The following is a 24,754-nucleotide window of genomic DNA, read 5'->3' as shown; positions in this document are numbered from 1 at the left end:
GTATGTGTTTTAGTCTGCATTTCCACTGTACATAAAATACAAATCTGAATGATCACAAGTGTTTCATCTGAAGTAACTATTACACCGCACCTATAATGGGATTGCAAAGATTGCTTAAGTGCCAATGTTTTGTTATTTCTATGTTGAATTCATATAGGTTTGCTTTCCATTAACTGTTCTGAAGTCCAGACCTTATGTTTTTAATAACTGTTGACCAGTCACCTTAGTGCATCAAGCAACTCTAAGTTTTGACAGATTTACTGTCATATATGCAAATGCAACCCCCTGACAGACAGACAATGTGAACCCTAACAAATATAGCACAGGCTTCAACAATATGGGCAAATGCACAGGAAGCTAATACTCGAAGCCTACTACTACAAAGGTTAATAATACGCATCTCTATGAGCATAATAAACAGTGGAAAAAACCTTCCACATAATGTATCAAAGTCCTGCAACATTAAGGGTAAGTCAGTTCTTATCTCCATTTACAAAGTTCAAATCCAGGACTAAAGGTTAAGTCAGCATTCTGTATTAGTGATTCAATACATATATATTCAGCCTTAATTATTCCTAGTCACTACATGTACATACCCCAATTTAGCCTTACTTATGTAGAACCTTGATTTCTAAGAATATTCTACTCCTCTGAAATATTGCACAGATCTTATTTACTAATGGATTTTGGGGGTAGATACTTGCCTTAGGTGGTTTGAAGGGGTAGTCTGTAGGAAAATGAATTGTCAAAAAGAATACACCGCCTTGATATGGGCTGTCATTCTGGTGAAAAGAAAGATTTGCTTAACTCTGGTATTTAAAATACTAATGCTAAAAAGCATGTAACATTTCTATTTTCTAAGCGTTTCTTTAACATGAAATAAGATTACCTGTTTATGCTGCAAGAGAGAATACAAATCATTCCACAATTCAGTTCACATTACTAAAACACCACAATCAAAATTTCTTACAGAACAATGAACCCTTATTTACTTAGATCCCATTTTATTTAAGTCACCAAAGAACTGAAAAATTAACCAGAAACCAAATGTTCTAGATCCTTATTTTCACAAAGGAAAAGTATACTTAGCAATAAGGTCTACATAGAGTATTATATATCAAACCTGAATTTGAAAAAGGTCTTATATTTATTTCTGAAAATGACAGCCATATACACATATATGGCTTTGCACCTCAACCACCACTCTGGTCACTCTGGCAACCCAAAATGTTGGCTATTGCAGGTTAACCTGTAACTACCTTCAACAGAAGCAAAACAGAAACAAAATAGTTTTGTTTGTTTTTGTTTATTTATTTGACAGAGAGAGACACAGTGAGAGGGGTACCACAAGCACGTGACCTGAGCCAAAGGCAGATGCTTAACGACTAAGCTACCCAGGCGCCCCCAAATAGGTTTTTAACAAGTTTAATTCCCATCTGGCTCCTCAAAGCCTTCATTTTTAAAAACATTTATTTAAATCATCTCTATACCCAACATGGGGCTCAAACTCATGACCCTGAGATTGAAAGTCATATGTTCTTCCAACTGATTCAGCCCGACATCCCTCAAAATTCTCATTTAAAACCACAATTTTTTTTTTGAAGTTTTGAGAGAGAGAGAGAGAGAGAGAGAGAGAGAGTGTGTGTGTGTGTGTGTGTATGTGCATGCAAGCGCAGGAAGGAGGGGAAGAGTCTTAAGCGGACTGATGAGCATGAAGCCTGACTTAGGACTTGATCCCAGGATCCTGAGATCAGTACCTGAGCTGAAAGCAAGAGCTGGATGTTCAAGCTATTGTCACCCAGGCGCCCCCAAAACAATGGAGAATTTTTTCAAAACCATACTGCATTCTCCACAACAAATTAATAAACAGGATTACAAATTTGGAAAACAATGTGGAACTGCTCTGCCACTTAAACAGAGAACAGAAATTTTCAAGCTATAGCATGACTCTTCCTCCTTTTGTTATTTTGCTTATTATATAATCTGAGTATGAAGAACTCTCTTAATAAATATTATACAATGTTAGTACATAAGTAACTTGCTAGAATTTTACATTTAGTTTAGCCAATACCAGGAAAAAGGTAACAACTGTATTCCCATTTTACGGCTAGATACAAATGGGACTTGAATAATTTGTGGTAGAAGAACCAAGACTGGAAACCCAGGTCTTATGAAGATCACTGGTCAATATGGGATCAGTGAATGATGACAAAAGACAGTGACCTCATTAAAACCTTTAGGGTCAAACATAGTAACTGCATAACTGCTTCTGGATATGCAAAGAAGTCACCTGGTGATGTCTTTAAAAATTCACAGTAATTCAGTTATTACCCAATATCCACTCCTCTCCATTAGACAGTATGTACATAGTGCTAATTATAAGCCTTTTATTATGCCCATTCTGGATGTCAGGAAAGTAAAAAACTTTTCCAGATCTGACACTTTAATACAGCTCATTTAATTCCCAGCCCTCTGTAAAATAGTTAAATAATAACTGAATTAATCTAACTCAGTTTTTAGGACACCTGGGTGGCTCAGCCTGTTAAGCATCTTTGTGGCTCAGGTCATGATCCTAGAGTGCCGGGATGGAGCCTCGAGAGGCCCGCGTCGGGTTCCCTGCTCATCAGAGAGCCTGCTTCTCCCTCTGCCCCTCACCCTGCTCGTGCTTGCTCGTTCTAACAGATAAATAAGATCTTTTTAAAAAAAACCTTAACTTGGGGTGCCTGGGTGGCTCAGTGGGTTAAAGCCTCTGCCTTCGGCTCATGTCGAGATCCCAAGGTCCTGGGATCCAGCCCCACATCCGGCTCTCTGCTCTTCCTCTCTCTCTGCCTGCCTCTGCCTACCTGTGATCTCTGTCTGTCAAATAAATAAATAAAATCTTAAAAACAAAAAACAAAAAAACACCACCACCACCTTAACTGTTCTACAGATCAGGTATGTATATGGGACACAGAGAACAATTTCTTACATTGGTGGGTAAGTGTTCTGGTGAAGAGACATGCAATAAAATGTTGCAAACATTATGAAAAATGAACAGGGCATACCAGCAACTTGAAGGAAAAATGACAATTTACTGATTAAGAATGAAGTTCAAAGAAACAGATAACTAGTATAATCAAAGAACTACAACTTGAGTTCTTCTTACTCCAAAGTCTTTTCATATTGCCTACAAAATTTAAATTCAAAAAACTAAGACTGCAAAGCAGCATATAAAAAGTATAGAAAAAATAAAGCACAGAATATGATCTGAATTAAATAACATTCCTTTGTTAACAGCTACATTAACTGGGAATAGATGCTTCAAATGGCATAGTTTAACAAAACAGACTAATACGGAAAATGTTTACACAGTACTCCGAAACAGTAAAAGTTTTTATAAAACCAAATTACCAAAGTTCTAAGTTTTCATTCCAAGTATCATACAATCAGAAGGACCGTATCTGACTGCTTCTGAATAAAGGCAATCTGATGGAAGATTTAGGGAAAGCCAAATTTCATTTCATTTATTTAAAAAAAAAAACTCAGGGATGCAAATATTTCAGTGTTACAATTTAACACTACAATTTCATCAACTCAAAGAGGAAAAACTGGTAAAACCACAAGATCCAGAGGTAACCAAACCAAAGTATGCTATCTAAAAAACTAAAGCTCTATTATCAAATTTACTATAAACTGAAAGCAAACAGAAAACAACAACAAAAAAAGAATACTTTAATCTGTAACATCACCCAAGTCTTAGAAATCCAGTATAAATTCTGGATTTATACCCTATCTCTTTAGACACCTTCTACTGGTTTTAACTACGATCAGTCCAAAGTCATTCTTTCTCAGTGTCAGTATTCCTCCCCCAGGGCAATCATAAAGTCTTGGTATTCCCCCCCCCAATCCATCTTTTGCTTCTATCTCCTGACTCATACTTATTTTGGTTAAATCTTGAATTTTTCTCTAGTTATTAATTTAATTCTCTAGTTATTAATTCTAGGATATATATATATAATTTATATAAAAAAGCCTATAAATATTTATCCTTAGATGTCTCCTGTGTCCAAAACTCAAACCACAAACCAGTAACTCATCACTGATCAAAGTAGTTATTAATCTTAAAGATCCTTAAAATCTCTTAAACTAGCTTCCTCTTTTATGCCCACTGCCTGCCACTACCTCCCTTCGTTCAAGATCTTACGATCTTTTGTTTATATTATAGCAATGGCTCACTTTTGATATTCCTGCCTTCACTCTGTTTTTTTTTTTCTTCTAATTTATCCCTTACCCTAATGCTGAAGTAGTCCTAAAACACAAGTTACATTCCTGCTTGAAATCTAGCACAGCTTTCAAGATAAAAGTGCCAACTCCTAAGCACAAAAGGTGCTTTATGGTCTCCTTCAAACCAATATCGTTGGTCTCATCTTCCACCTCTTCTCCTGAATATGCTCTCCCTACTGGACTTAAAATATTTCACACATCTCCTTTTTCTCCCACTTGAAATATTCTTATCTGTATCCTTATCTTCTTCATCTCTAGGACGTACCTACACTGTACCATCTATCTCAAGTTTAAATATCCTTAAAAAGATAATACAGCCTTCTCTTTATTTAGTTCAATATGCTTATTGCCCTTCTTTTATACCTTTCTATACAACAGTTATTAGTACCCAACATACTTATATAACTTATATTTTCCTCTTCCTCTAGACTACAAAGTTCCTTAAAAAGGTACTGAAAGGGGAAGTTTTCACACATCATTAGCCTCTGCAGGAACTGACAAAATACACTTAAAATAAGTTGAAAAATAACCCTTAGGGACCAGTAAGACAATACCTATGAACCAATTATCTGACCAGATGGTTTCTGCAAGTGATTCTCCTCAGGCTGGTTACATTGTATTACCCCAAAATGGTACCTTTTTCCATGGCTGTATCAAAGATTAGGTGGAAGTCAGGGTGGTTCTCCAAGTAACTTTAAACTATCTTTCTGCCAGTTCCATTTCCAATTAAAGAAACATCAAGTGTATAAACTATCAGATAAGGAGTTAATTTCTCCTAACTGCATCAACTGATAGTGGGAACTGCCCTTAATACAAAAAACCAAAAACTTAAAAACTACCAGTTAAAAAACCCCACAGCTTGGGGCGCCTGGGTGGCTCAGTGGGTTAAAGCCTCTGCCTTCGGCTCCTGGGATCGAGCCCCACATCGGGCTCTCTGCTCGGCAGGGAGCCTGCTTCCTCCTCTCTGCCTACTTGTGATCGCTGTCTGCCAAATAAATGAATGAAAGAAATCTTAAAAAAAACAAAAAAACAAAACAAAACAAAAAACCCACAGCCAGCAGTGCTCTGTCAATTCTTTTGAAGATTTAATTTTTATTAGTATTTGTGCTTCCAAAGTACCCTACCTTTGGAAAGAATAAGCCAGTTCAAACAGTTACTAGAAAGAAGCATTCTGCCTCATAAATTTAATGATCAAGAACATTTCGAGACTATAAAATGCTAAAATCCAATAGACTTTGTACAAAATTTAAAATGAGATGTTCCAGTCCTTAGGAACCTTTACTTATGTGGCACTGCCAATCACTTTTACTGACCTAAGAAGTACTCCAAAGCAAAAGTACTTTTGTCACCATTTATTCTTTCAGCAAATCTGCAAATATATCGATTGTTATATGACCAATGGCCCTATGTTTTAGCTCATGTCACATACTAACAAAATAAAGCAATGAGTGATATAATCAAACTGTAATGTTTTATCACAAAATGCAATCAAAAGCCAAACTAAGAATGACTTCACTGATGACTCTACAAGGATAACTATTAACTACTCGCAACCTGGCATCTACACGTGCTTAAATATAGTTTTTGCTTTTGTTAATCAGGGAATATTTATTTTTTATAAGATTTGTATTTATTTACTTCTCAAACAGAGCACACATAAGCAGGGGGGCAACAGCAGGCAGAGGGAGAAGCAGGCTCCCTGAGGAACAAGGAGCTGATGTGGGACTCATTCCCAGGACCCTGGGATCAAGACCTGAGCCCAAAGCAGACAGACACTTTAGTGCTTTATTAATACTTAAAACTAATTTTAATAATGAGGTCATTTTAAAGCACCATATGGATCAAAGATGAACTTTTATTTGGTGCAAATTTTAGGATATTTTATTAAATATGCTTTGATATAATGAGAAAATTCTAGAAATTACAATACAAGTGCCTAAAAGGCAGGCAAAATGAGTGGATAGAAATAGTGTGAGACACAGCTCCATATAAAAAAGGGAGGTAGCTGCTACTCCATCCCAAGCCACTATCTAGTCTGGCTTTTTATGTGAAGTTATTCAGCTTTTAAAACGTTCTGAGGACCAAATTGGTTAAAAGTCACACTGAATTAACTATGTGTATTTAAAATAAATAAATCACAATTCTGTTACCAAATAAAAGGAAGCATTTTTAAAGCAAAATAAGATTTACAACAGTAAAAACAGGCCTTGAAAACAACTGGAAATGAACAATTCTGGCTTTGAATAGTTTCTTAAATTAGAATATAGACAGATTTCAAATTAAGAAGCTAAATATCCCCCACTACCACTATACCAAGTTTAACTATGATTCACAATCTCCTTACCTTTAAGTCCTAACATCATAATTACTCTAACTCAATCATTCCTGCTATGGATTTCCCATAAAATTTCTCCCACTAATCACTTCATTTATGTATCACTTACTTCCCACGTTATCACACCTGTTTTAACTGTCTGTCTCTCCCAGTAGGTAAGTTCCTTAAAGAATGGGAGGGACCATGTCTACCCTTAATGGCTGGCACACAGTGAAGGATCACAATGAAGATTACAGTTACCAAACTCAGAACTACGGAATAAAAACTTACTAACTTTTCCAAGAACCTTTCTCCTTTAAGAATGACAGACATCTATCTATAGACCACTAACTCACCAAGTACATTATTGACATTTATGCTGAGATTAAACCACCAAAGGGAGGGGTGCAGATTAAGACATACATATACCTTAGAAGAGAAATCCTAAAGAGCCTTCCAAGTCAAAAAAATATTAAGTATTGTGCAAGATACAGTCTTACCCCAGGTTGTTTTACTGCGCTCTAATTCTGTGAAATTCTTAGATGGTATCCATAATTCTGAATATTCAATTATCCAGCATATACAGTTTCTTATCTACCCAGGATAGAAAGGAATTTTGCTGTATTCAAAATACCACTTTCTACCTAAAAATTTTCAAATTTTGTAAAAAACTAAGGAAGAATCAAGTATCAAAATAATACAATAAAAACAGATTTTCAGCAGCAACAGGAATAAGATCTTTGAGTAACACCACGGTAGAGCCAGTTAAATTGGCTCTGTAAGTATAAGGAAGCTCTATGACAATGCTTTACATTCCTATGAAAGAAAAATAGAATAAGTGAAAAAATATGATAGGCCAGAGATGCTATATTCTAGAACCTGAGTACTCGAACAGACACATAGCACATGTAACAAATTACTATTCATTGAATTATTATGCCTTTCAAAAACAGTACAACTATGGCAATTCCAAAAAAGTACTACAATGTAATAAAATAAACATAAGACTAAGTTAAATACAACTTGGTCAATGCTGAACCTTGAATCAAAAGCAAAATGTTTTAATTCTTAATACTTACAGGTCCCATAATTGTGGCTTGCCAATGAAACACTAGGGAAAAATACAAAACAAAACTGTTGTTATCTAAACACATACAAGTTTTTTGAAATTAGCCATTAAAATCTACTTGAGAGTTACTTACTATCATCCCCAACTGGACCTGCAGAACATTGTGCTGGAGGGTCACGGGCCAAATCACTAAGTTCCTACACCAAAACAGAAAGTGATGGGTCATGTAACCATAATAAAAAACATAAGCAAGCAAAGAAAGTCAACTGTTTATTTTCACCCCATTCTTTAAGGGACATACAATCAGTTCACATTAATACATTCTAGTAAAAGAGAGAAAGCGTAAGTAGCCCGTCCAGATCCTGGGACATAGCAGGTATAAATAGGAAAATTTTTGTTACACCAACAAAAGCTGTGGAAACCAAAAAAGTTCTATCAGATACTTTCATGGCTTAAGAACTTAAGACAACGCAGTTCTCAATATTCTTAATACTCAGGTTGTCTAATGAACTTCCCTGACATCTCAGAGTTTCTACCATCTCAATTCCTGCTATTTCCAAACCACACTATCCACAGACCTCATTTTCCACTTGAAAAATCTCTCATGGGGCTAGGTAGATATTCTTTTTTGTTTGATCTTATTCCTGCAACTCAACCATGTCTTTTAGACAACGTTGAGTAAAATTACAACTCTGGAAGAACCTGAAATTTGCTCATAGTAAAAACATGCAGTTTCCAAAAGTCCACCCCACCTTGTATTTACAAATATATACTGAGCTCTTCCACATGACTTGTATGTAACACATATGGATAATGCAGTAAGAAAATAGTTGTTTCTTCACTGTTTTAAAATTTAAGACGATGTAACTTTATCTATATACATATACACCTATATATACATCTTTATAGGGATTTACAGACAGACCCATGAGGGAATAGTGGGCTTCTTAAAAAAAAAAAAAAAAAAAAAAAAAAGGAATATACAATGCTGCAGGAAGATAACTAGAGCAAATATCTGCCTCTGTTATACGGTCAAAATGCACTTTAGGAAATGGCCAATTGTTTGGGAGTGATCAATCTAGATTCACTCCATTAAAAAAAAAAAATCAATGAAAAATCAATGCAGAAGAATTGTCCTTGTGGTAATCATTTCACAAAATATCAGAACATTATGTTGTATAGCTAAAACTAAAAACATTACAAGTCAATTATATTTCAATAAAACTGGGGTGGGGGGTTGCTCTGATATACTCTACCTTGTTTCTGAAAACTCATACCACATTTGCTTTTAAGATTATTCAACAGCCAGATATCCCAAGATTCACAATTTCAGGATAATGGAAAACCAGATAATTTCTGCTTGCCTTTTACTTAAATATACCTTCACGTGTTCAGCATATGTAAAAATGGGAGAAAATTCATTTCAACCACTTTTGATCCTGATAATAGGAATTACCGAAACTCTTGAATAGAAATTAAACAAATGGTTAAAAAAAAACTATGTATGGTTTTGGCTTAAAAATAAAAACCAACACCCTTACAAAGTATCAAATGATTCTGAACCACATTAAGTTTTTGAAAACTATTCCTTTTTTGAATAAAAATAGAAATGTAGGGGTGCCTGGGTGGTTCAGTGGGTTAAAGCCTCTGCCTTCGGCTCAGGTCATGATCCCAGGGTCCTGAGATCGAGTCCAGCATCGGGCTCTCTGCTCGGCAGGGAGCCTGCTTCCCCCTCTACCTGCCTGCCTCTCTGCCTACTTGTGATCTCTATCAAATAAATAAAATCTTAAAAAAAAAAAAAAGTACTTACAACTTGAATTGACTATTATGAAGCAAATTACTTTTTCATAGGCCAAGTTAGTTTTCATATGGTATTTACTTACATCCCATAATCAGCCACTTTTATTATAATGGGAATCTAACACCATCTCAATGCATAAAAATTTTACTGTACATAAGGATTAAATAGTCTAGGCGCCTGGGTGGCTCAGTGGGTTAAAGCCTTTGCCTTCAGTGGGTTAAAGCCTTTGCCTTCAGCTCAGGTCATGATCCCAGGGTCTTGGGATGGAGCCCCACATCGCCTGCTTCCTACTCTCTCTTTGCCTGCCTCTCTGCCTGTCAAATAAATAAAATCTTAAAAAAACAAACAAAAATTAAATAGTCTAGTTTAACTGATGTGAACAGACAATGCTCCCATGTTCCAGAGCTTATATAACAAATTCTTTTGTTTAACTGGCCCATCAAAAAAAAGATACCAAAAGTTAATTTATGGAGTCGAATTCCCTCTTTCCTTTAGAACGTAAGGGTTCAAAACAAACAAAAAATCCCTCCAAAAAACCCCCACAACTTACCTGTTCTAAGGTACCCCCCCTTTTTCCACAAAGATTTATCTCCTTAGTTTCTTACTGTGATCTATCCCAAATTATGTACTTGTTTAAACCTGAAAAGAAATCTGTTATTTTAAAATAAAAACCAATCTAATGTTGGTTGATCTAACAAAATACCCAAGAGACCCTGAAACAACTTCATTATAAATGCAACTGCAGGAATCTATAAAGTTGATCTAGAATCCATCAACATTGATTTGAAAATTACATTTTAATTATGAAGAATTTAAGAAAATATTTCTTATAGAAGAAACAAGTTTTTAGGCACAGTATTTATAAATCATTAAGCCTTTATATGCTGGCATTATTACTCTACAGTGAAGGTCTAATTTCAGCTTTTCCCTCCCATAATTTCAGAATCTTATTCTCAGGGCACCTGGATGGCTCAGTGGGTTAAAGCCTCTGCCTTCAGCTCAGGTCATGATCCCAGGGTCTGGGCTGGGCTCTCTGCTCAGCTTCCTCCTCTCTCTCTGCCTCTCTGCCTACTCGTGATCTCTGTTTGTCAAATAAATAAATAAAATCTTAAAAAAAAACAAAAAGCTTATTCTCAAATAATTTCGAAGTGCCTTATTTTTCAAGTTATCCATAACCAGAGATCTAAAATTAGGCCAATTACTTTACATACTATAAAATCTACTTTAAATGCAACACTGAAAAAAATGACTTAACTTATTTTAAGGATCAAAACAGGTCTTTTAGGGGCACCTGGGTGGCTCAGTGGGTTAAGCCTCTGCCTTCAGCTCAGGTCATGATCTCAGGGTCTTGTGATCAAGCCCCGCATCACAGAGAGCCCGATTCTCCCTCTCTGCCTGCCTCTCTGCCTACTTGTGATTTCTTTCTCTGTCAAATAAATAAAATCTTAAAAAAAACAAACAAACAGGTCTTTTAAATCATGTACCAGCCCTCATCTCTAAGATAACAAGTAATTCTCCTAACATAGCATAAGCAAATGAGATTACAGAATAATACCTTAGCAAGGAAAAAATATGGAAGAAAGCATAGTAACAAGTCATTTTAGACATTCATATATATATATATATATATAAATAAACATTTTGTCTACTCAATAAGTATCTTACCCCGCTTTCATGAAAATGTTTCCCCCTCCAAACTTGTGATTGTAGTGTTTGGTTAATGGTGGCTGACAATCACCTGTTACTCAGACAGGACTAATCACAGAATTTTGTTACTTTGGCCTGTGATTAGCTCAAAGGGTTGCAAAGCAACCCAAGCCAGGACCTGACCTAATCAAGTCCATCCATCTCTGCCCGGTTTTTCAAACTGAAGCTGGAACACTTTTTCCTTTTCTAAATCAAAAGCTGTATGATTGTGACCTAGAGCTGTTGGCAGCCATGTGCCCTGAAATTACATCGTGAATCCAAAGAAAAAGAGATCACATTGAGCAGTGGAGATAATAAAAGCTGACTTGGCATATATAAGTCCAATTTTAGTCCCTGAGGTTATAGCTTGTTCTGGGTTCCTATAGCTATTCCTTTGATTGTTAACCACTCCAGTTTTCCTTCTAATAAATCCAAAGGGGGGAAAACCCCAAGAGTGAGGAGACCAATTCTAAGGCAGAGAGCTACTGGGACCCACATAGACTTTACCCACTAAAGCACAATGTAATGCTCAAGTCTTGTTTTCTTGAAAAACATGTTAAGAAAGAAAACTAAGTGAAGCAGTCTTAAAATTAAGCTAGAGGGAGCGCAGTCATGTGTCCTGTCTAGCAACTTTTAATCTAATCACAGATCCCAGAGGTTAATTTAAATTCATTTCTAAAATGAAAAGTGCAGTATCTGCTATTAAAGTTTCACTATCAAAACATTTATTCGCTTATAGGAAGACTGCATTTTTGGTATCCAGCAGGTTAGGTTTGAATAATACCAAGATAGAACATGAATGACTTTCCCAACAGACTGAGGTAATATAAAGTAGGCAAAATGCAGAAACAAAAAACTACATTTCAACAACTCAAGTGCTTAAAATAAAGGCATTCAAATACTTTGTAAATCTTAAAAAGGTAACCACTAACCTTGCGAGGGTTTAAAAACAGTGACAACTGAGCTGGGTCTTGATGGAGAGGGATAAGCATTCCAAACAGAGAAACTCATTCAAAGTTGAGGGTGTGAAAGAACACAAGGCTGTAAAAATTTGCTTATAGTCTTATATACCAGAAACACAACAGGATATAGGTAGAAAGTAACCCATGTGGCCAGAAAGGTTAACCATGGCTAGGATCTTCCCTGGGTTTGAATATGCCAGACTACCCAAATGCAATGGGAAACGGACAGTTTTATTTTTGTTTTAAAGATTTACTTACTTGAGAGAGCAAGCACGGTGGGGGGGCCACGCAGAGGGCACCCTACATGGGGCTCAATCTCACCAACTCATGAGATCATGACCCAAGCTGAAACCAAGAGTCAGATGCTCAACTGAGCCACCCAGGTGCCCTGAACCATGGATAGTTTTTAAGCAAGAATAAGACAAATCAAATTTGGTTTTCACCATTTTTTTATATGTATGGACAAATACTACATTAGGAGGGATTCTTTGAATTTAACTTACTAGGTCATATCCCCAAAGTACCCATAAATCTGTGTACCCAACCTGTTAGTTAAGCAAAGCTTAACATTTTTACTACTTCCATATTTTAAAAAAGAAAATGTTGCAGATATAATTGACGATCCCTCACATACTCCTCAAATTCCATTTCCTTTCTCCCACAGTAGGTAACACATTATCCCAAATTTGGCTTCCACTATTTCTCCACATTTTTACACTCTACTAGGTATGTATCTTTTCACACATAGCATTGTTTTGCAGGTTTTCAAATTTTAAGAGATAAAAAACTATGAATACATAGTTATACAAAGACCTATATCTACATATTTCTATATATGTCTACTATTCAGAACACTGGCTCTTAACACTGTTTATAATAAGGACTTCTAAGACCAATTTTACTACAGCTCTTCTATCCCCCCAAATACACACATACTTGCACAAAATTTTAATTTGTGGGGTATCAAAGACCCATCCCCATTTTGTAGGAATCCCTAATACAAAGGACAGAGAAGTAGGTAACTACATTAGGAAGCTATAGCAGTAATTCAGGTGAAAGAAGAACAAGAGAACTAAGTCACTGAGGATGATAAAAGATCTTAAATAACAAGCATTTTATTTTTAAAACAATCTTATGGAGACAGACCTTCTTTCTACTTTCCATCAGATCACCTTACTAGGGGAAAGAATGCATTCGAAGTGTAGGACATAGTACGTTTTGGTGTCTCTACTAGACCACTTGAAAATTAGAGGTCTAAGGATGGATTTCCAAATGGCTGCTTTTTCAAAAGGGTGTCCTTACATCAAAAATGTATTTAAAAATTTGATATGGCATTTGGAAAACTGAAAAAAAAAATTTCAACTGTACCAACTCAAGTCTTTATTCTACTCAAGGTATATTTATTGGACTTATGATAAATTTTCAATGAAGCATCTACTCAAAGATTATTCAAAAGTAATTTTGTCTTTGGTTTTAACTTCACGAAACGACTTTAAACCCGAAATTTTCATAGGCTTTAGGGACAAAAACAGTTTGTAAAATTATATGAAGAACTGAAACCATTAGCTCTTTGCTTCCTAGCAGGGAGGGATAGTGGCAAGGACCAAAGAGAACAGCTCACATAATAGCACCTATAAAGGGTTCATACTGTTGACCACCCTTTCCCCCAAGAACAGCATTACTAAGGTTGTCTCTTGGCCAACTATTAAGACCACTAAAATAGCAAAGAGGCTGGCAGGGAGACTGGCACACACTAGGAGTGGCTAACGGCTCCACTCACAGTGAATCGACACTAAAGCTGACCAAGGGCATACAAGGACATAAAGAAAAATAAAACCTCACCAAAATTAGACATCTCTTTGCCATGGTGTGTTCCTCTGGAGGATATTTTACTTTTGGATCATCTTCCTATGAACTGCTTCTCCTAAAACCTTCCTGTACAACACCTGGCTAGCATGAGAACCCAGGCCTCTTCTCACTTAGAAATATGCTTCTCCTTCCCATTTAAAAGCCTAAACAGACTCATAAGGAGTCAAGCAAATCTCTCTGTAAGGAAACCAAAAGGTACAGCTTAAGCCACTGAGCATTCTCATCTGGAGGTATGTAATTAAACAGTAAAGAGTCTGACCATTCCTTTTCTGGGACTCATAAGAGAAAGCCTACAGTTTATCTTGAGAAAGATCTTTGCTTTGATCATTTTAGCACACAGTAAGTATCTCTTTGACAGTTGACTGTTAGATGCAAATCATGAAAAGGCTGAGACACTTGCTTAGAAGTCTAAACATACTGCTAAATATCTGCTTCTTGCTTCTCTCATTACATGTTACTCATTTCAAAGAAGTGAAAGGACGGACCTAGACTATGAAGAACAGGAAACCAAGGTATTAAACACAAAGGTATCAGAAGTGATAGAGACAAAAAAAATGGTTTCTGCCTTTAAAGAACTTGTAAATTGAAAATGTAAGAACTATTTATGAATGATGAAGCTATACAGTAGCCATTTCAGATCAGTGTCCAGTAAGTTAATACCCCCAGGAGTAACTGTTTAAGCATTTTGCCAATCGTTCTTCCAATGATAGCCTCTACTTATGTTAGATTAACATAACCAAAGTCAGCATTTATGAAAACAAAGATGATTGCTATGGTAACACCAAGTTCACAGGTTCCATCCTTGAGTAATTAGCACCACCAAGTTCACAACCATTTGTTATGCCCTACTCCACCATTCATCTTGAACATTATCACACAAAGGTCAGAATGACAGTAGTATCATAAATACAATTCCCATCATCACTTTTGGGAAAACTGAGAAGTTCATGCCATCACCGAAAGGTAATTTCTTGTATTAAAGAGTCCACTTCTTTAAAAACTTCTGCCTTAAAGACAAGATGTGTGTAACTATGTGAATCAGTGTCATACAGACAGTCCTGCCTCTTAAAACCTATACTTAGCAACAGAAACTACTACCTTGGGGGCTGGATGAGATGAGGCCAGGAGGTGGAAGGCAAGAAGAGAGCCTTTACAAGAAATTTTGAGGGAAGAATCACCCTCAAGGAGCCTTTACAACCTAGCAAAATATAAAGGTACATACTCAGACCAATGTCAGGATGAAATACAGTATAATTAATTGCCTAATTAGGCAGATGAGAACTGCTCTAATTGTTCTTATAAAGATCAGGTTTACCATGAAGTAAAAATTTGTATTAGATTTAATGCTCTGAAATTTTTACATACCATGTGTAGACACAAATGGTAAGGAAGGAAACAGCATACATTTCAGAAATGTATCCTTACCATAAGTTATTTAACAAGGAAGCTTAGCAAAATATTTTGGGATCTGAACAATTTCATGGAGCTACAGACTCAAAATAAGAAGGAACAGTCACTTTAAAATCATTACAGCTTGGAATTTAGAATTTGAGAAATCCTTAAAATTTCTTTTACCTTAAGGATTAACAGGTAGGTAGGTGCTACAAACCATGTCTCATTGTATCACTGACACTACATTAATTTCCTGTTTAGTTGTAATTGCAGGTTAGACAGTGTGCTAGTTTGCCTAATTAGACAAGATACAAAAAATGGGTTGAATAATACTACAATTTTCTTTCTTTAAATCACCACTTAAGTCACTTAAAATTATTCAAAGCTATTTTTCTGTAAGCACTATCTAAATGAGCAAAACAGCCAAATTTAGGTTCTCAGCTTTGATATATAAAAGCATACAAAACATTTCACAGACATAAAAAACAAAATTAACAACAGTCCAGTGGTGGAACATATCTAATTATAAATTAGCTTTGAAATGCTAACAAGACTAAGATGAATGTGAACAAGTACTCCATTCTAAAAATGAACCAGTAACCAAGTACTGACTCACAAATGAAACCTACAAGGCCAAATATGACATATCCAGCAATGAAAAGTTGAAGGCCTGAATGAAACAAGATTATGTTGAAGGTATCGTTAGAGATAAAAATCAGATGTTAAGGGAGAGTATAAAACACTTCATTGAATTTTTCCCTTCCCCAAAGGCAGAGGGTAGTTTTGAGACTCTTACATACCAAGGTTAACTTAGCTAATAAGTTATTCAGTAAATTCATCTGTTTTGAATTACACCATTCAATTTTCAAATAAGATCGCTATTATAGCAAAACCAAAAAGAATACAAAATTTTCCATTTAAAGAATGAAAATCCTTTAACTTTGCTTATTTCAAAATTTTGACACTGAGAATTAACTACAGTTAGAAAAACCACCCTGAGATGACAAAACATAGTATAGGTAAAATATTTAGATAAACTATCTTTAATAATAATGGGTAAATCTGATATATGAATAGTCCTTTCTTTCTTTTCAACAGGTGTTTCTCATACTTGATTTATGTTCTCAAAAGGTAAGTTGCACAAGGTGACAAACACCTATTCGTGTGTTTATATGCTTGTTTCTTCCACTCAAAGCAGAGACTCTCATGGGTAATGACAAGGCTTCCTCATTTTTCTTTATCTCCTGGGACTAGACTACTGTGCCCAACAGTAAAACCTCAGTATTGATTAAATGATTATTGCTAAGTCTGTGGATCTTAACCAGAGGAAGGCCTCAGAATCATCTGGGTAATTTCAAAATTATGCCTGACCCCAGAGAAAATGATTCCATAAATATGCTTAGTTCCCATATACCATATTCTTTAAGATCTCTGCTCAATATCCTGATATATAAATGCAACTCATGTCAAAACCCACAAACCGTAACATATTCTACAGAAGGCAAAACCCAATCTAAGACTTGAAATTTCAACCTGAAAACTTTCACGTCAGTGGTAGGAACCTAGTATCTTCTTTACTAGAAAGGGATCATTGTAGTCCACAGGATTTGGAAAATCTTCAAGAATTGACTGTGCCTTAAGACTAACAAGGGGTACTGAATCCTTGAGTTAAGTAACATATAACCTAACAACACATACCTTGTAGTTTTCCTCTAGAGCTAGTAAGTATTCAACTTTGTATTCGTAGGAGTAACGACAACTAGAATACTGCAGATAAGCAGGATGATCAAAGCAATGTCAAAGTAAGTCACTCTTAATAAAATTAACACCAAGGTCACCATCAGCATCCATGAGTCACACAACCGTCCCACAAATTTAGCTGGCTACAGAAGCACCTTGGGGATCTTAAGGAGACACCTGCAAAACCATGTATCTGGCCTATAGGCTCTTTGGGGACAAGTGTATTTTAAGATACCCCTAACAATTAGTTGGCACATGGTAGTTTCCATAGTCCTTGAAGAGACGAATCAAAAAGGAACTCACTCCTGCTTTCAAAACTTAGGTTAGTGAACAGCTTAGTTCACAAATAAGCTATTACCTGGGTTTAAGAGTCAAGTCAAATCCCAATTATTTAAATGTGGCCTGGGAGAAGAGAACAGCTTATTCCAGGTAGCAAGACCAAATAACATTCACTGGATAAGACAGAAATTGAAATGGTTTGAAATAGCAGAACAGCATGAAGTTTGAGAGCTTAAGCTCCCGAGGCAGACTATCTGATCTGAATATCAGTCTCTTCTTACTAACTGTGCGACTGGATAAGGAACTTAACGTCTCTGTGCCTTTTCTTTACGTATCACTGAGTGATAAAGTGCCTCTATCTCAAGAAAATTGTGAGGATTAAATGAACTGATTCTTATAAAGGGCTTATGAACAGTGCTGGGTATATAGTAAAGGCTAAGTCCTAGCTACTATTAGCAGTACAATAATGCACAAGAAAACCTTTTTGATTACCAAAAACCTAAAGGATGATTTAACAGTTAAGCACATTGTGGAGCCACACTGTCCAGGTTCTGATCCCAGTTCTGCCTTTCAGTGCCTCAGGTTTCTAATCTCGAAATGGGGATTAACAATTTAATTGTTAACTACTTCCCGGAGTTGTTATAATACTAAATGAGTTAATGCTGGTGTTTCAAATAGTTCTGACACATTGCAAACACTCAAAACATTATTCTTCTAGGCTCGGCTCACATATTTTATGTAGTTCTTTCTAAACGTCCCAAAACACAAGCACTGTAGTTACTTTAATAGCAGTAGTAAAATTGTCTGTGGTCCTCAACCACTAATCAACTTGGGAGTTCCCATTTTTGATTCTTGTTGTTTAGTAAATAGCCCTGTAAAACCATACTACAGCTTATTAAATAAGTAATACAGAAGAAAACCAAGTTAAGATCATATGATAAGGCTGCCTGGTCTAAGAAATACTCAAAATACTGTAATGTAGCTTTAGAAAAAAATCCAAAGGCTGATCAAATAAACTATTAATGGCTAAAAATATCCCAACGCTACCATTTCAATAAAGTATCAACAAGGAATACAGATATCTTAATATTTGGAACTTGGGGGCTTCAGACAGTAAATTCAAAGTAAACAGGTAGGGGCACCTGGGTGGCTCAGTGGGTTAAGCCTCTGCCTTCCGCTCCAGTCATGATCTCAGGGTCCTGGAATCGAGCCCCGCATCCGGCTCTCTGCTCATCAGGGAGCCTACTTCCTCCCCCCTTCTTCTGCCTGCCTCTCTGCGTACTTGTGATCTCTGTCTGTCAAATAAATAAATAAAATCTTAAAAACAAAAACCCAAACAGGTCCATGACAGAAGAAATACCACACTAACATCAATGCCTACTTGACCTTGTATTTCTAGAACACAGGACCCTAAAAGAGCCATCTCCCATTAACTATCTACTCACTGAAATTCTTTGGATCTTGGATCTTTTCCCCTCCAAGTTTCATCATGTGATTCTGATATTAACAGCTAAGCATCAAGCCATAAGCCTTTCAAAAACTTTGTATAGGTTGAATGAACCGTCCCACCTAAACACTGTTTCTTCCAATTTGTAAAGTATTATGTCTGGTTTCTGTATTACACATACCTTCAAAATATTTCCAACAGAAGTCAATCTGGTACTAATGAAAACAACTAAACCAAGAAAGTTCTTTCAAGTCTCTGAAGATTAAAAATAGTGATATGAGTGCCATGTGCCATGGGCCTATTCAAAGCCACATGTCAACCTCTTTAATCCGAAAATAAAATCTAGAAACCTAAACCCGTTTTTGCTCATTGCCGCATCCCTAGCGTCTAGAACATACTAGGCACACAACTATTGTTCATATATAACAAGTATTTGTTTCATAGAAGTATACAAATAATTTGCCCACTCCTAGAACTCTAAGTGGAACATTTCTAACCCAAAGTTCATATTCTTAACTATTATATTGCCTCTCTAGAGCTTTTAAATCATTAAGTGGTGTCACAGCAGCTGGGTATCACCTATAAAAGAAAATAAAATAAATGAGACCTTCCTTTGAAGTGTGCTGTTCCACATGCATAAAAAGCTATGGATTTGAGATTACTCCACATCTTAGTTTCCTGAACTAATTCTCATATATAAAAGACTTTGATCTGTACTAAATGTTATATTCCTTATATTAACTATGCTGTAAAATAGAACTATGCTTCTCCAATCGTACTGCTGGCCTCAGAAGTGGTCAGAGATGTTTAATCTAATCCTTTTGACTTAAAATCTTAACTCCTAAAAATCTGTACCTCTCCTTTTCCATTCTCTCAAAAACAAAGATTTTTTATATTTCACATAAACGCACAATGACAAAGCAATGATGAACTAAAATCAAAATTCAAGATTTCAGCCTCAATACATTGCCTGAAGATCTGCAGTCAAATGCTCTATCCCGGAGCTATACCCCCCATTGCCTGAAGATCTGAACCATCATCTTTCATAATACCAGTTTGGTCAAATACACTCCAAAGTTACAGGTATTAAATAAAATTAGGCAGCATCAGGACTACTTACTAAAGCCAAGACTTTCCCATTCCTTCCACGTAGAACCCCTTTTTAAAAAGTAATCCTTCCAAGCCAAAGTTTCTAACTCACAACCTCCTCTGTCTCCTAGTTTTAGTAAGGCCGAATTTATTCCATGACATTTTTTTCAAGTTAGCTGTAAATACTCCACCCTCCTCGATTGTGCAAGAACCAAACACACCACACATACACAAGTTACAAAAAAGGGAAATACAGTCTCAGAGTTTGAATATAAAGTCTCCAGCATGACGTCTTAAGAGCGGCATACAATCTGATGTCAAAGTTAACATTTAACAAAGAACTTTATTTCACATTATTACGAAAGGAGATGCCGGAAAAAGCCTGAACCAGTTAAAGCAGCCGCCATCTTAAAATGCGGGATAGAAGTTAGAGCAAGAAAATGAGACTAAACCACCGGAGGTGGAGGTTCCGCTCACCCCCCTCCTACTTCGAGCCTCGAAAAATCCCATTTTTTCAACTTCTATCGATAGTTCAGTATCAAACCACGTTTTAAGTAGCGAAACAATCTTCTCCGAGAGTGTTATTAAATAAGATGAGGCAAAAATAGGTACACTTCACCTCCCCTTACTGCCATCACACCCCTAGTCCTTCCTCCCCCCAAAAGAAGGGAGCTTCCAGAAGCCTTTTACATCAGTTCCCAGTGTCCCTCTGATAAATACTTTCGGGTGAGAAGTCTCAACTACAAAACATAGGAAGTGGTAACATAGTGTCAGCCCATCTCCTCCCAACCCCACTTTTTCTTGTGTAACCTTCCCAGAGTCGATGAAGTTTGACTAGGCTCAGTGACTACTCTTCAGCCACCAAGAGACTTCTACACCGACCCCCCAACTAAGTTCGGGACCGACAAATTTCAATGATCTTCTCCCCTATGAATTTGCCATGGTTCTTCCCCCTAGAAAACCCAAGAGCCTTGCTCTTACAACTGAAGTTTTTAAGCACCGAGAATAGAGAGCGCCATGACATTTGCTGGAGCGTTCTCAACAAATTTGACCCTCAAACAAGACTAAATCTTCTTTCAGAAGCAGAACCAAACCGACTGAAATCACTCTCCCCCACCCCTAATTTGAACCGATTCCAGTGAAACACACTCAAGATAACATCTCACTTGCCACAAGTGTTCTGTTGCTAGCTTTAAGCATCATTTCTTTAAAGTACATCTGCGTTTCCCATCCCCCAACAGAAGTGACCCAAGGAGAGACGTTTTCATAATTATACTTCCTCCCCACCCCCACGCTTTCCTCCGAGCCTTGCATTCCTCCCACGACCCCATTCCCAGCCCCACGGGTTACCTTATTAATCCGTTTCAGCGCCATAGTCTGTGCTTTTCGTCTGGCTCCTCACTCTCTCGGTGTGTGCTCAAAGGTCCGGCCAAAACTCTTGATTATCCGGGCGGCAGGGAAGGATTGTCTCTTCGTCTCACACCGGCTCTGCCAGACACAGGCGCCTTTTGCAAAAACGGAGCAGATCAGCACTCGCACGGGCCCCGGAGAGACCCCGATGAATCCAGGTCCCTTAAAACGGTCGCGCTCCGGGGTGGGTGGGGTGGCGTGGCAAAGCCACCAACAGCCTCTATGCCGTGCTTCGGCCCGAAGAGGAGGCAAGGGTGACGGGAAGAGCGGAGGGGCGGCTACAAGTTTGACTTCCCGGCCTCTCGAAAGGAAGAGACCCGGGTGGGAGAGGAAGAGGCGTAGGAGAAAGGGGTGGGTGCGGGGCAGGGTCCGGAGCCCAGCAGAGGAGGAGCCGGGGCCTAGTCGGCGCTATGCCGGCGTCACTAGGGCAAAGAAAGGCTGGGGGGGGGAGGGGGTAACAGGAGACTCCGGACTGACGCCGGGCTTCTTTCGGTTTCTGCTCAAAGGTGCGGCCAGTAAGGGGAAGGAAATAATAGAGAAGAGACTTGATGTATGTTGCTATCCCCGCAACTAGAGCTATTCTGTGTCGGTCCCTGACGCCACCGTACACTCCGCCTTCCAGCGCGCTCCCGCACGCGCCCGCCCAGCCACCGCCACCACGCGCCCGTGCTGCCCCTGAGGCTCCGGCTTAGGCGCGAGGACGCGCCCATTCCCCCACCCCCTCAAACAGGAGAGGCCCTGGCTTCCCCAGCCTTCCCACCCCACCCCACCCAACAGGCTGGTCACTCAAGCCACCCCAGGCCTGTATTTCCCCTCTTACCCGGCCGGCCAGTGGGCCGGCCCCCCTTCCCTTCCCCTAGCCGTCCACACCCACGCGTACAGAGGGGCCGGGGCCTCCCTCAAGCTGCGGCCTCGGCCTCCTCCCCGCGCGGCAGCTGGTGCCTCCCCGGCCCTACGGGGCTCACGCGCACGACACAGCCACAAGATGTCCGCTCTGACGGAACTACTGCCAGCTGCCACGCTCCGCCCCTCCCCCCTCCTCCTGCCTCTTCACCGCCGCGTATCAGTCCGCCAACGCCGCCGTCGCGAGCACAGGACGAATCTAAGGTTGAAGGGGGACGGTTTACTTCCTACGTCCAGGGCCGAGGTTATCCGTGCTACCCCCTTTGCCTCCTTTTCGGAACAGCACCTTCTTACTAAACAGATCGGAGATTGGACTGGGAGGGCGGGGGCCGGAGGCGGGTCATGGGCTTGGGGGGGAAGGGTGGACGAGCGGCGGAAACCCTCAGCCTCAGAGAAGCATCGAGAACCGGAAGGAGACCATGGGAGGAAGGTAATGGAAGCGGCAGCTGCGCGGTGGAGACCCACGCCCCTCCCAGCAGCGTCCCCCAATTTCCTCACTTGGTATTGAGGCGACGGATCTCGCGAGAACCTCGTGGCTGGCTAACAGGAGCTATAACTCCGCAATGACTTAAGGGCAGTTTTGTGCGCTCTTCCGGGTGGGGGCCCGCCCCCAAATCCACAAATTCTCGCGAGATGCAGTAGGAACCGGCTCGAGTTGGGGCGGGCCGTGTCCTGGAAGCACCGCCCCTGAATGGTCATGCTGGTGGGAGGGAGAGGAAATGGAATTCCCCCGACGGGTTCGAGCGCGCGCCGACACATCGGTCTTTCACGCGCCCAATCAGGAATGTGCGGTGGGCGGTACCACGGTCTAATTACTAGATACCTTTAGTCCTGCTTGCTTCGGGCTTGTGAAGTTTTCGGTGAAGCAGGTGAGCGGTATTTACTCGCTTGCCTGTGTGGGCTGGTTAACCAGTAGGAGGAGGCACCTTTCGAAATGGAAACAGTCATTTTAAGTAGAACCTGGTGGACCGCTGATCAGCGCTCTCACGTGCCAAAATGTAGCGCGTTTCTGACCTAGAAGGTCAGTACTGAAAGAAGTGGGCCCATGTAGCCCTTCCCAGAATTACAGCAGGCTAGAAATCAAATGCAACTATGAATTAACATAAAGGATGGGGAGATAGGGGCGGGGTATTGATTTGTCTCTCAGGGTCCGCCAAGATTGAGGTACGGGAATAGACTAAATATATTTTTCTTTTTTTTTGCTCTGTTCCATTTTCTAGATCCACAAAATTGGCAGAACTTAAGAGTTCAGATTTTGGGGTCTAAACTGAAATAAGGGGGGGCAGAAATAGAAAGATAGAATTGGCCTGTTTTAATCTTCCCGGTGTAAAATACGGAGATGGTGGTTTTGCTCTCTAGTGTATCCTTCAGGCAAAGGGTAGTACGACATTCAGGAATAAAGAACGGCAATAAATAAATGAATAAATGGGATAAAGGTAAGTGCTGACTTGTTTAAAGCACTTGTAAAGTGCTGACTTTTCTAACATTCTTTTCTAACCTAACGAAGTGGATATTTAAAAGAATTAAATAGAAATATAAGCTTGTTTTTAAAATATACATTAAAAGAAAAGCAGCAAGTTCTTTCTTGTTAAAATAAAGTATTACCTAATAACTGAAATAGGCCTGTGATAAATGGGCTAATGTATTCAGTGACCAGAATGAGTGTCATAGAGCAATTAGTGAAACAGTGCTGCTCAAACTAGTGTGTATTTGAATCACCTAAGGATTTTGTTCAGAATGCAGATTTTGATTTAGTAAGCCTTGGTGGAGCATGAGATTCTACAGTTTTAACAAACTCCCAAGTTCTGCATATTATTCTGGTCAGAAGACAATCCTGTGAGTAGCAGAGCACTAAAGTGCTCATCACATAGCCTATTTCCCATCTTCCAAAATAATCTTTTTTCTCTGTTTTAACCAGCCTAATATAGTAGAAACACAGAATTAGGCAGTTGGGGTGGAGAGTGAAATCCAGGTTTGAGTTCTTGCTCTATGCCCATTTGTGTGATACTGTGTGGTTACTTACTATCCTAGTTTCTTCCAGCATTTGAATTATACATAATAATAGCTGTCGTTTTTCACAGGGTTATGGTATGGTTCAGATGTCATAAAATAATTGAAAGGGTGGGGCGCCTGGGTGGCTCAGTGGATTGAGCCGCTGCCTTTCGCTCGGGTCATGGTCTCAGGGTCCTGGGATCGAGTCCCGCATCGGGCTCTCTGCTCGGCGGGGAGCCTGCTTTCCTCTCTCTCTCTGCCTGCCTGCCTCTCTGCCTACTTGTGATCTCTGTCTGTCAAATAAATAAAATCTTTAAAACAAAAAAATTGAAAGGGTGCTGTAGACTACAGTGGTGTATAAACCTAAGTTATTAACATAATCAGTCAGACATTAACTGGCCATAATGTGATACCTGTGTAAGAATAATCATAAATACAGGTAATGTTTATGTAACACCTGTCATTTGTCAGGTACTGTGCTTATTAATCTCCTTTTACAAATAAAGAAACTGATGCATAGGGAGATTGTTACTAATCC

General features: G+C 38.7%; 1 protein-coding gene across 3 annotated transcripts in view; it reads right to left on the bottom strand.

Moving 5' to 3' along the window:
- UBE2D3 (ubiquitin conjugating enzyme E2 D3) overlaps window positions 1-22,808 on the bottom strand; it is a 29,605-nt gene extending 6,797 nt beyond the window's left edge. The window contains exons 1-5 of one of the 3 annotated variants that reach the window (XM_044224387.1): window positions 22,723-22,808; window positions 21,262-21,416; window positions 7,780-7,843; window positions 7,657-7,688; window positions 705-782 (exon numbers count right to left, since the gene is read on the bottom strand). In XM_044224387.1, coding sequence (XP_044080322.1) covers window positions 705-782; window positions 7,657-7,688; window positions 7,780-7,843; window positions 21,262-21,285 — 198 coding nt within the window. In that variant the 5' untranslated portion in view covers window positions 21,286-21,416; window positions 22,723-22,808. Of the gene's footprint in view, window positions 1-704; window positions 783-7,656; window positions 7,689-7,779; window positions 7,844-21,261; window positions 21,417-22,201; window positions 22,321-22,448; window positions 22,618-22,722 lie in introns of those variants that run through there. The other 2 variants (XM_044224386.1, XM_044224385.1) reach the window with 2 other exon arrangements.
- Between the last annotated feature and the right edge of the window lie 1,946 nt (window positions 22,809-24,754).

The sequence above is a fragment of the Neovison vison genome, chromosome 11 (genome assembly GCF_020171115.1).
Source record: "Neovison vison isolate M4711 chromosome 11, ASM_NN_V1, whole genome shotgun sequence".
In the NCBI taxonomy this organism is placed as follows: Eukaryota; Metazoa; Chordata; class Mammalia; order Carnivora; family Mustelidae; genus Neogale; species Neogale vison.
Note: the sequence above shows the minus strand (reverse complement) of the source record. Positions and strands in the feature narration are given on the sequence as shown.